General features: G+C 48.2%; 1 protein-coding gene across 1 annotated transcript; it reads right to left on the bottom strand.

Annotated features, from left to right (window-relative positions):
• Positions 1-240: 240 nt before the first annotated feature.
• On the bottom strand, positions 241-9,948 carry SLCO4A1 (solute carrier organic anion transporter family, member 4A1; the record flags this gene model as incomplete). The annotated part of the gene is made up of 8 exons (XM_010186392.1): positions 9,120-9,948; positions 8,286-8,376; positions 7,356-7,477; positions 6,981-7,092; positions 2,081-2,235; positions 1,509-1,704; positions 1,032-1,197; positions 241-409 (listed from the first exon to the last, which is right to left on the bottom strand). Coding segments are annotated over exons 1-8 (1,840 nt in total), but the record flags the coding sequence as incomplete, so codon positions are not given.
• Between the last annotated feature and the right edge of the window lie 2,565 nt (positions 9,949-12,513).

Here is a 12,513-nt window from a genome sequence, read left to right as displayed (position 1 = left end):
GGTTCACCCCAGTGCCAGGTCCTCCCACCGCTGCTACAAACTGCGACATGCACATGGGTGCCTGATGTCAGAGGATAGAGCTGTCAATGCTAAAATTTGCTTTTCTAGCTAGACAGGGAAGGGAATTAGTCCTGACGTCTCCAAGAACCAGCAACGAGGTGGTTCCCATCACACCTTCCCCACACGAGAGGTGGATATTGGGGCTTCTTGCAACGGAGGATGAGGTGACACCGTGCTTACCGCAGAGTGGCAGCCAGGGGATAGGAATGCTGCTCAGGAAGGTGAATAGGATCACCACGAACATGAAGAACAAGAGCAGGGGCCTTTTTGCACAAGAAGAGGTGCATTTCCCTGCTTCTGCATGGCCGGGCAGGAGGGTTTTCTCAATACAGCTACACTCGTAATAGACCTAAGAAAGAAAGGTCAGAGGGTGGTTTGTCAGGGAGAGCACTAAGAGTGTCAAAGCTTTAAAAAGAAAGAAATTCAGGGAGGGTAGAAAACAGCTGGTTTTACTACTGGAGTGAAGGGAAGCAGGAATCAAGCTGCATTCCTGACACACCTCTGTTTCAAAACACGTAATTAAATAAGAGAAATTAACTTTGCCAGGCAGCCCTTGAACGCCAAACATCATCATTACTCTTCTCAGTCTTTGCCTGTTTCTATGGGTGCTGTGCTGGAAGGATGTGGAGGTGCATCATGTTCATTGAAGATCCAAAGCAAGCACCAGGACAGGAATTAGGAGCCCACTAACCTCCCCTGCCTGCCTGGGTGATTTACCACGGATTTCAGTGTAGTTTGACCCAGAGCCAGGCAAAATCCAAGTTGGGCACATTGAGGGAAGCAAAGCAGGGTGACCTCAGGGTCCCTTCTGCCTTCATCCCAGGTCGTGCCTGAGAACATCCATCCTGCACCGGGTTTTTACACTGATCTGCAGCAAAGCACAACCCTGCAGACACTTTTGTCCAGCCAACCAAAACACACCAGAGAAGAAGGGTCACTGCCTTGTTAATATACAGTGCTTTCAGACATACCTTCTTGCCATTCCTGAGGTTTTCGGACACTTTTCTGCATCCAGCGTGGCAGGGGGAGTAATACATAATGTCATCACTCCCGCAGACAGGGCTGTAGGTCTCCTGTAGGCAGCCACACTTGGCGTTGCAGGCTGCTGTCAGGTTTAGGTGGCCACCAGGCAAAGCACTGAGGAAAACACAGGAGCAGTCAGTGGGGAGACACTGAACATCATCTTCCAGGAGGAAATGGGTAAAGCAGATGAAGGGGGAATGGTAAGAGATGTGGTGGATCCCCAAGCAGCATAAAGCCAAGCTTGGGAAGGGTTTCACCTCATCCAATTTTAACCATGAACCTGAAACATGCCCTGGAGCTGTATCTTTCCCACATCTACAAAGGGAGTTTAAGTGACCAGCTCACATGGAGACATCTCCATCTGAAGATTCGATTCCCACTTTTAGTCCAGTTTATCTGGATAGAGATGGGAAAATTGTTATTACCTTCCCTCGTACATCTGGGTGACTCCTGCCATCGGCATGTTGGGGCAGTGAATGAAAAAAATGAATATAGCCAGCAGACTGGACACTGTGCAAAGTAAACACAACTTGATGATTCCTGAACAGCGGAGTTTAAATTTATTCACAAGGAATCCTCCCAGGAACGTGCCTCCCCCTCCAGCAGGCACGACCAGGTAACCTGGAAAAAAGGAAAGATAAAGTCAGTCCTTCAGTTCAGACATTCCTCATTAGAGGAAACTTAGTTAATTTAGTTACATTTAGTTAGTGTTTCCTGGTGATGCACTAGAAAGAACAGACTACAGTGATTTTGCCTTCCTCTAGAGGGTAACAGATGGCTACAGAAGTGACACATTTCTTCCTGATGCAGTAGATACAGCTCTGAAAATGCACTTGGTACAGATGTGCTGATGGGAACCGATCCTATCTCATAGCTGAAGATGATAAGCATCTGTAAATGAACTGCAAAGCGTGTTTGTCTCCATTCTAAATGGCCTACAGTGCTCTTCTACTTATAAGGAAAATGGGAAAACACTGCAAAAACCTGGTTTTCTTACCAAAAAAGGTAGCAGCTTCAGAGGCACTTAAACTAAACTGAGACTCCAGGAACTTGGGTCCAAATGTGGACATCCCAGCAATGAGGGTGGCTTCGGTCGCTCCTGCTAAGCAGAGGAAGATGAAGGTGGGGTTCTTCAGAAGCAGCAGTACTGACCTGGGAAGGACAAATACACTGGAATTGAATCACTGGGAAATATTTTGATTCTGGGTCTGTCCCCCATCTTCAAATCAAAAGAACTACATGTAAGATGAGGCAGCATCCCACCACAGAAAGAAAAATCCAAAAGGGAGTTAACTGCAGTTTGAAAGAGCAGTGGGTTTCTCCACTGAGGCTCATCAGGTCCTACCAGCCAAGGGAGGATGCTGAGGACACCCTCACCTCTCCCTGTGTACCTGCATGGAGCAGATGTTGGTGCTCTCAGGGAGACAGTCTCCATTGCTGGTGATGATCAACAGTTTATCCTTGAAAATCTGCTTTTATGTGTAACATCTCTCATGTCCCAACCTGCTCTGGCTCTTGTCCCTACTGGGTGTTGTCCTGACCACCTTCAGGAGCTTAACAGACATGTTTACCCTGGCTGTCATTTATAGCTACAGCCCACCACCAAGACAATCTGAGGAACATCAACCAAACGCTGAAAACAGGAGCAAATAATCTGGTACTTTCTCTGTGGATCTCATGAGGGCACCAGATGGGTCTGTATCTCATGTGCATGTTCAAAATAGGGATTGGATACCAGCAGTGTGTGTGTGTGACGTAACTCACACTCAGGGCACCCACAATTTCTGTACACATGATTTCATTTTTCCAACTCTTAGGGTCAGGCTGAGTATTTTCTATCCCTAAATGGGGCAATACCAAAAGGACACTGGTCCTCACCAATGTCAACCATTTCAAGGTTTTTTCAGCCCCTGACGGCAGTTATCTTGGGACTCCTTAAGAACAGGGAACAAAGCTGTGCCACATACTCACGTATGCACATCCTACTCATGCACGCCCCTGTCCTCGTGAGAATAACAACCTGTGATAACCATGGATGTTTTGCAGCTTGAGGGAAATACCACGCAAGCCTTTTTATATGGAGGAAGCCTCTCCAAGACACCTTATATCCTACTGGAAAACAGAAAGCAATCTTTCTCCCACCATCTAAGCACAGTTTTACTTGAAGATTAATGTATACATTTTCTTCTTGACTTACTGGGATTTAGCAGAGAGCCATAGATATGCCTGAAAAATTGCCATGTGTCATTTATATGCAGAAAGATGATCCAGCAACGATTCCATCTCTGAGACACAGAAAGGCCCTCGGGCACACAGGATGGTCTCAATTATCTTTCACTATCTCGGATATTGGACTAAGGAGGTTGACGCTGCTTTCCAGGGAGCATTTTGTAACACTTGAAATTCGGCCACGTGACTTTCCCCAAGTCAGCCTGGAGCAGTACCACAGATCACCCCATTTCTGAGACAGGCAGCGATGGGGATGCAGGGGGATGCTCGGTGAATTGAAAAGCACAGTCACTTTCCATCTACTGCTTTGGAGGAAATGTGAAACCAGAGAAAATCTACTGTAGTACAACCAAGTGTGAGACGTGCTGAGGCTCAGCATCAGATTTATGCAACTTGTAAAGTGGAGTATTTCATTATACCAAAATAATAAAGAAGCTGAAAGACAGAAATACCAGGCTTTTCTACACCTTGATTACAGGAGGCTTCATACTACCCACTGTCTAGCTGTTGGGATTAGTTTCATTTACTAAACTAAACCAGGAACAATCTTTTTGACTGTGCTTTATTTGGAAGCGCAAAGCCTAATCTCTCTTAGTAAGAAAACACTTCTTGCAGACCTCGTGGCCAACATAGAAGTGGTCCAACGCCTTCGTCTTTTTACAATAGAAAAGAGAGAGGAGTTGTTCCCTGGCACGAGCGTGACTTTGTGCCTGTTGACTGAAGGCTACAGGATAAACCTGCAGGTAGGAAAGTGGGAAGGAGCTCCTTTCAGAGTAACAGCAAGGATTTACTCAGTAATTTAATCTATTTGTAGACAGAAGAGGCAGTTGCAAGGAGCTATGGCATATAAAGCCCTACCAAAGTCAACACAGACCTTTTCACTGCTATCAGTAGGGTTTTCATCACACCCAGAAACCACCTAAGTCTTGAATAGTCTTGACTGTCCTCAGTTCTTGCAGGGATCTGAGTGCTCTTTCCCCATGTGATGATGCTGCTGAGTAGGTCGGGACCACCTGTACAACCAGGACCTGCTCCTCTGAGGAACACTGGCATGCCCAGGACACTGGGCCGCCAGACTGTGACACAGTACGGCCACAAGCTACTGAATCAATAACGATAAATGAGTCAATAATGATAAATAGGTAGTCATGCAATCTTAGAGCATGTGAACAAGGACTTTTCCAGCACGCAAAAATGACACCTCCTGTCACCACCACCGCGTACATCCCCCAGGAATGTAAACCATCCTCCCTTTCAAATGCACAGAAGCTGAAGTAAAGCCATGAGACAAACCGAAGCCCCACCCTGCCACCTAACCCAAGAGAGACGAGTGAAATATTGACCACAACTTCTCATGCTGAAGCTCAGGGCTTGACAGACCGGTGAGCGATCCTCACAAACCCCATCCTGCAGCTTCCTAGGACAAAGCCTCCTCTCCTGGCACAGCTCTGTGTGTCTTCTGTTTGAATCCCTCAGCACTGACAGCAGGGGTTATTTCACGAGAGCAATCACATGGAACCAGAGAGAGGAAAATGCAATTTTATCAGGCCTTTTCAACCCAAGAATTAAGACAGAAGTCTCTTCAGGGCAGAGGATTAAGCTGCATGGGCTGCATTCCTGTAAGCTCCTGCTCTTAGGCTGCACTGTGAATACAGCAATTCATTAAGCTCACTTAGAAAGGACCTGATGGCATGGAAAAGTATTTTATTTCATCAGTATTTCTGCTTATCTTTGCGAGACTCTTACTGTCTGTACTGTGAGAAAATGCGTAGATCCCTCCCTAAAACAAAAGCAGCAGCGTCCCTTGGCCTGGCTTCCCAGCCTGGTCCACGTGTCCCCAAGAGCTGCACGCACAGATGCAATCTCCTCTTCAATGCAAGTTTCCAGAATAGCAACCCTTTAAGGCACTTCCCTTTCAGTAATCAAAAGCAGGGAACACCACAGCCTGTTGGGTTTTTTCTTTTCAAGCAAAAACCACACTAAAGCCTGGATCGATCTGAATTGTTTGATGGGTGCTGCCCACCTTTGGATACTTCTTCGTCAAGAACGAGGGGTGAAAGAAGATGCTCCCAGGGGAGGGCTGTCTCCAGACCCATTGCTCAGCTCACCCAGCAGCAGAGGGAGCTTTGTTCCAGGTAAGCAAGGAAAGTATCAACCACTGCATTTCAGCCCTCTCTGCTACCCTGCTTGTGCTGGTTTTAGTCAGAACCTTATCGTTATTTAAATGCAGGTTTTTGAATTTAATTTCCGTGCGCAGAAGAAGCCGCGACCTCGGAAAATGGCACCCAGTCAAGAATGCCATTTAATAACAGTATTGAAATCTGTTCAATGTAATATTCTTCATAAAACTGCCTTAACCCCTGGTAAACTTCCTATGAAGTCTCCAAGCATTTCAGAGCGATGTGAGCAGTTGCATTGACACAACACAGAGCAACCGCTGCTGAAAACTCCCGTATCGAGCACCTGCTTCAACCCTCCTCTGCCAGCATGATGGCAAATACCACAATTAAAGCTCCGAATTAATCGCTGGCAGTGGCACAGGGTTTGGCAGCATTGAATGTTTGCCTTTGCATGGGGCAGCCATCACACATGGACACAAACTCCTCCCTAAGAACAGTCCTGGGAGAAATACGAAAAAGAAAAAATCCCTTATTGACTGCAAGCTCAAAGGGAATTGATACCCAGGTACTTGCAACATCCACAGCTTGCACAGCAGCTAAACCCCAGCTGCAAATAAAGCAGCGCCTCTCCCCCTGCCCTCCACTGAAATACAACTCAACACACACACAAAAAAAAAATCATAAAATATTTCAAAGATCCATAGCAAATGTTTCCAGGTTAAAAGACTGCCTTTTATTTTCGCCACTTGCTTTGTTCCCACCCAGATCTCTTTAAACCACATCCTACCAACCCTTCTTTGGTGCACTCGGAGCCAAGCAGCGGCTTTAAGATTATGTGTGCTGCTGTGGCACTGCTTTGAGGAGAGATAAGAAGTGGCAACACATAAAAAGTGGCTGCAAGATGCAAAGGCAAAGAAAAGAAACTAAGAACAAAAGCGAATGGGAACTGAAAGCTACAGTGCAGGATATCTTGTTCCCTAGATTTGGAATGGAGCTATAGGAGTCAGAGGTTTTGTTTCCTTGCTTTTATCAAAAGGACAAAACAGGGATCTAACACAAGCAGAAACAGAGGAAAGGAAGAGAAGCCCCGAGGGGATGGGGAGGAGGTGATGTTGAACAGCACCCAGTTGAGCCAGGTGAGGCCAGACCCAAGCAGACAGAAGAAATCATGCCGCAGGGAGAGGGAATGAGATGGCAATGCCCATGCATCTCCTGTCACATAAAGGCTGGTACCAAGTCACTCTCGGTGAAACTCAGAGTGTAATACATGAGGTAGGTGAATTTTCACACGTGGACGTGAGCTTTTGCAAGCCACAGACAGGACCAGCACCTTGTCCCCTGCTCTTCCATGCAATTTCTAGCACCATTTCTAGTTCAGCCCATGTACTGAGAGCCCCTGGTGGGAACAGACACTTTGTGAAAAAGCATCATTTTGGCAATGGGCAAAACCTGTTAGCCAGCATCCTAAAAAGCAAGCTCAGTTTGGAGGGGCATCACTCTCACTGCTGGAGAGGGCTCCCTGACCCTCAGGTGTGAGGGGGTTCTCACCGAGGCAGATCTTTAACAGTTTTCCCAAAGTCCGGATCCGATGCTTTTTTGTGGCTCCCATCTTTCAGCTGATGAGCCTCTGACACCCTCATGACAATGTACCGCTGGGACCCTGCAAATGAAAAGCAAGAAGCACGTGAGATATGAGATGCTCCACCGAAACAGTGAATTTGCAAGGGGGGGGAAATGCACCGCAACATCCTCCCTCCACTAACGGCTGCAAGGGGGGAGCCAGGAAAGGGGCAGCTAGAAAGCCACGGGGGGGAAATCCACGTAGGAATTACAATTTAAGCACTGGAAGCTCTTCCTCTGCCTCATCCCCAGCTACCTGCATGTGTAAGGATGCGACAACCAGCCCCAATTTCCTGAAGGTACCTGGGAGGCGCTGGGGGTACCCCAGGATGGGGATGGAGATGAGGAGGGAGGCTGCTCCAGCCCCAAGGAAGCCGATCCACCATGCCCCCACCCACAGTGTGTTCTCCGGGGCGATGTCAATCCTGCAAGAAACAAAGCCAAAAGGAGAGAAGGGAGAGAGGGGGCGGTTGGGACCAGAACAGGACAGCTCGGTGTACCCCTTGCTGGTGTCGGGGGGATATGGCAGGGAGGGACGGCAGCAAAGGAAACTGAGTTCTGGCCTCTCGCATGGCATCTGCTGGGGATTCCACATCCACCACCCCTCCTGCCACACCAGAGAGAGCACAACACTCGATGAGCCTGGGAAACTCCAGCATTTCATTCTCCTTTAAACTCTGGCTTGCGCATTCACCTCTCCCCACTTCATTCATGCTCTGGGGGTAGCGAGGATCCTTGTTCCACTGCAGAGCCACTCTTTGCAAGAAAACCAGTGGAAATAACCCATTCTTTCCCCTGGAAACCAACTCCCCCTTTTTAACCCATTCACCTACCACAGAGCCTGTAAAGAAAGAAGAATTCATTACAAATATTAAAAAAGCAAGGAGGGACTAAGCATCCTGGCTGGATGAGCAGGAGGACGAGCAGCCCTGCTGGTAGCATTGCCTCATCAGGGAACTCATTCAAAAAATTCACCTGCTGCTCGTAGCCTCATTAGCGCAGGCAGCGCGGCGTGAGGAAGGATTTAAGCTGACAGCAATTTTCTTCCAGCAACAGCACTAACACAAGTTGCCCTTCCAGCCTCACCGCCCCCACCCGCACTAACACCACAGGCACATTTCCACCCAGCCGTCAGGTCATTTCTCCAGTTTATTATCATTATTATATTTTTTTTTTCACCCCAAAGGAAACAGAATAAACAAAAAGGAACAAGATTATTTTTTAGCAACTTACTCTCTGCCAATTTCAGTATAAATATTTAGAAACATTCCTCCTACCAGATAACCCGCTGCAGGCCCAAGGATTGCAGCAGTGTAGAAAACAGCTGAAAGGGAAAACAAGACGTGTAAGAGAAACAGCAGCATTTCAGCCTGGGAAACTTTTCGCATCCAACCTGGGAGTTTTTATGCTATGGGGCAGGCAAAATCAGTTCATTGGAAAACCATTTTTTATGTAGTTACTGATTTAATATTTAGCAGGGATGTAGCTGACTTCGTTGCCACATCCCAACTGCTGGTGCAATGAGCAGTGGCGTTGTGTCCCCACTGACAATATGCAATGTCTATGCTAAATGTGGGACTACCAGAACTTATGTTGGTTTGCTGCCATGAAAAGATAATCAATTTACTAATCCCAGCGTTGTAATCTCCTTTCCCTGCACAGCCTCTGATACAACTGTATGGGCAGACATAGCCCATTGCTAAATTCTGAAATTGCTCAAAGGCCACTCCTTTCAGCAGTGTCACCAAATAGGACTGTGTTTGCTAAGTGATCAGTGACACAGAGGAGTGCGATGAGGCTCTGCTCCTGGCCAGGAGCAGGAGGCACCCCCTGATCTGCAGGAGCGAGCCCAGCTGCCTTTACAGCACCTGCCTGTAAATAACCAAACCCTCCCCAACAGCTGCCGCTCCCCTCCAATTACCATAATACCCCTCATTGGGAACAAAAGGCCAGGAGCAGCTCTCATGACACTGCTCAAGGTGGCCTCTCTGGTGCCAAGACAGAGGGACTGGCTCAGCCCCCATCATCCAGCCCATGGGCTCGAGCTGTCCCTCCAGTTCGACTCACCAATGTACACAGGAGAGTAGTTGGTCTTGACGTTTTCATCTAAATAGGTGACGCCGAGCGTGTAGAGCGGCGTGGCTCCCATCCCGTGCAGGAACTGCCCCAGCATGAAGACGAATCTGTAGCTGGAGAGGCTGGAGGCCGCCTGGGCACAGGGCAGACTCTGGTTCCCCCCGCAGATCCCCACCTCCGCTGCTGAATGCGCCTCATACTGTCCTGTGGTGAAGTGGGGCAAGGCGAAGAGCAGGGAGCCCAAGCCCATCACCAGCACACCCCAACCCAGCCATCGCGGTTTGTGGCCGTTCCCCCCAAAATAGCTGACGAAGGTCAAGCAGACACAGGCCGCAATGTCGTAGGAGCTGGCGATCAGGCCGCTCTGGTAGCTGCGGAGGTCGAAGCGTCGCTCGATGGAGGTGATGACGGTGTTGATGAAGCCATTCACCGTCATGCCTTGCAGGAAGGAGGCCACGCAGAGGAAGAACAAGACACCCTTGGACGTGTTGAAGAGCTGTAAGCACCCAGGGGTGAACCCCCCCCAGCCGCAGGCCAGTTCCTCCCCTTCGGACGACACGTATTTAATCCCTTCGCAGAATTGGGTTTCCTCCTCTCCCGGGGTGGTGGTGGAGCAGAGGGGTTCGGCACATGAGTCAGAGGGGCTGGGCACGCCAGAGGATGTGGTACCGTTGCTCAGCGGGGTACCACACGCATCCTGCCCATTTGGGGTGCCAAAGGGCCGGCCAGCCTCACTGGCATGTGGAGACGGGCGGGAGAAGTCGAGCGTCTGAGCGAAACAAAAGCCATTTTCTCCAGTTGAATTCTGGGGCATTGCCATGAACGGGGACACGGAGGCGAGCAGCAGGGTGTGGGGCTGGTGGCTGGGGTGGCTTTGTGGGAGAGCAAGGACTTGCCCACCTGGGAGATGCAACTTTGGGCACTTACATCAGTAGGAAGATGGCAAAGGTCGGCACTAAGACCATTCTGATCTGTGAAGAGAAAATTTTTACACTTCTTTATATGAAACCATGCCCCAAACCCCCAAATATTATTCCTTTTGTAGAACACTTCTGGTTTTTTAATAAGTATTAGCCTTCCTCTGTGCAGTTCAGCTGGATGTGTGCCCTCCACCATGGGGTGTGCTGGTACCTCAAGTATTGGGGCACTGTTAACATTACAAAAAAGCACAAAACATTCAATAGCATTTAAAAAAGCACCTCTAAAGGCAGTCTCCTGATCAGCTGGAGCCCTCCTCTTGAAGAGACCCTCAGCAGACGCCGGACCCTCACAGCCTCTGTCCCTCTCCTCCTCCCCGCAGAGCACGGTGAGCACAGCTACAAGTTTCCCACTGTTAAAAGTCCTTTGGTCTCTCTTTCACACCCTGCCAATAACAGTTTATAATTATCCCGAAAAGTTTCCACAGTCAGATTGATTTTATTCCAAGCCCTCAGATCTGTTTACAACTATTCAGTAAAATCCTTTCTATAACTAATTAAACTCCATGGCATTTCAGCGTGAGCTGGAGGGCAGAGGCAGCTGACTCTAACCTGATTACTGATGCAGACTGCCTCCCCTCAACTCATTCCTGTGCATCTCAGCACCTGATCATGCCCAAAATCAGGAGTATTTTTCCTTAAATGCCTTGGCCGAACTAGAAATACAAAAAAACCCCTCAAGTTCTCCCTTAAATGCTGGGCTTAAATACACAAAAAACACTAGGCAAGAGCTGTTCTATGAGAGAGCATCTTCAAAGCATCCTGTATTTCCCGCTATTTTCTGCCAATATCTGTTCAAGAGGTTCCTGTAAATGTTCCTCCTAAGATGGTAAATCAGTCTTATCAAGAGGGAACGGGAAAAACGGGCATTTGTTTTCCCACTAAGGTGAGCCCTGTTCAGATCACTGCAACCTGGGAACACTGCAGCCTTTGGTGAACAAATTAATACTCATCTGTGTGTTGCTGGAAAAACTGACTGACACTTGCTTGGTATAGAACGGTGTGCACAAGCAACTCCGGCGTTCCTCTGGGTAACTCCTACTTTACCTGACTGAGCACAGTGCAGGGTAACCTTGATGCGTAACATGTAAATGCAAAAACTAACTGCAGACATCGCAATTTTGCTGCAGAGACAGATTGTTGCAGTACGGTGGCACAAAGAGATAAAGCCTCCTATGTAAGACCGTATTTTTTTTTACTTTTTCATCACCCCAATGTTCTTAAAACTCTCACAGCTCTAAATCTGTTTTCTCACCTTTGGATGCAATATCGGAAAGAATAAATAAGGGTGCTTTAGCATTCTGTAAAGTTGGAAGTGATTATTAGGCACTTGATCTGGCTCTAAGGGGGAACTGGTCCTGTTCCCCCAATGTAAACCAAACACACCTCCTGAATCACAGAATCCTAGGAGTTGGAAGGGACCTCGAAAGATCATCCAGTCCAATCCCCCTGCCAGAGCAGGATCACCTAGACCAGGTTGCAGAGGAACGCATCCAGGCAGGGCTTGAATGACTCCAGAGGAGACTCCACAACCTCCTGCATGGGCACCCAGCTGCCTTCAGACACACACTCCCCATATCCAACATCAGCCTGACGTTATGTTCAAAGGCTGCTTGGCCAGGGACTGATTTTGCTGTCACTGATTTCAGAAGGTAGAAAAAGCCCACCTCTGTTCACTGATGGGACCAGAAGCCACAAGCTCCCAAATTGGCACACCCTCCCCCTGGAGGAAACGATACCTCTTGACCTGCACTGGGATATCTCCTTTGATATTTCATTAACAGATACTGATATTTTGATATTTTATGAGTCAGGAAAGAGAGTAAAGCTCTTCTTTCAAGTTTTCCTTGAAGCAGCTGGTGTCTGTGCCACTCCCCCAGGTGACCACATCATCCTCCCCTTCCACTTTGGTTACCCCGAGTCCTACTTTGCAGCAAACACAGAGTGAAGCATCTCCAAGAAAGCAACCGGTCTGTTCTTCAAGCAGCAGATGTTTCCCCATGCACAGAAGCCTCCTCTGCCCCCAAAGCCCCCATCCTGGCCGTCTCCCAATGGACCTGGACTAACGACTGGGACCCAGGTGCTGCAGGCAGGAAGCCCATCCCTGCTGCCCACCGAGCTGCTTCTCATCTCTTACCGTATTTATAAACCGGCAGTGACACATCCGTGGGGAATATCAGCTTTCATAGGAGCCATATGCCACTTTAGAGGACAAAACATAATCTTCAGAGGAAAAAAAAACCAACCAACTTCATGCACTTCCTAATCACCCCTATTCATCTGAGCCATCCATTTATTGCTTCCCATTCATCTCTGGTTTTAATGACTCAGCTGGCGATTTCTTGCTTGCATCAAATCAGTCCCAATGCTATTATCTCCCAGCTACAGATTTACTCATTTTGCTGCAA

Source organism: Mesitornis unicolor, unplaced genomic scaffold (genome assembly GCF_000695765.1).
Source record: "Mesitornis unicolor isolate BGI_N332 unplaced genomic scaffold, ASM69576v1 scaffold9126, whole genome shotgun sequence".
In the NCBI taxonomy this organism is placed as follows: Eukaryota; Metazoa; Chordata; class Aves; order Mesitornithiformes; family Mesitornithidae; genus Mesitornis; species Mesitornis unicolor.
The sequence above is the reverse complement of the archived record's forward strand: the minus strand, read 5'-3'. Positions and strand labels throughout refer to the sequence as shown.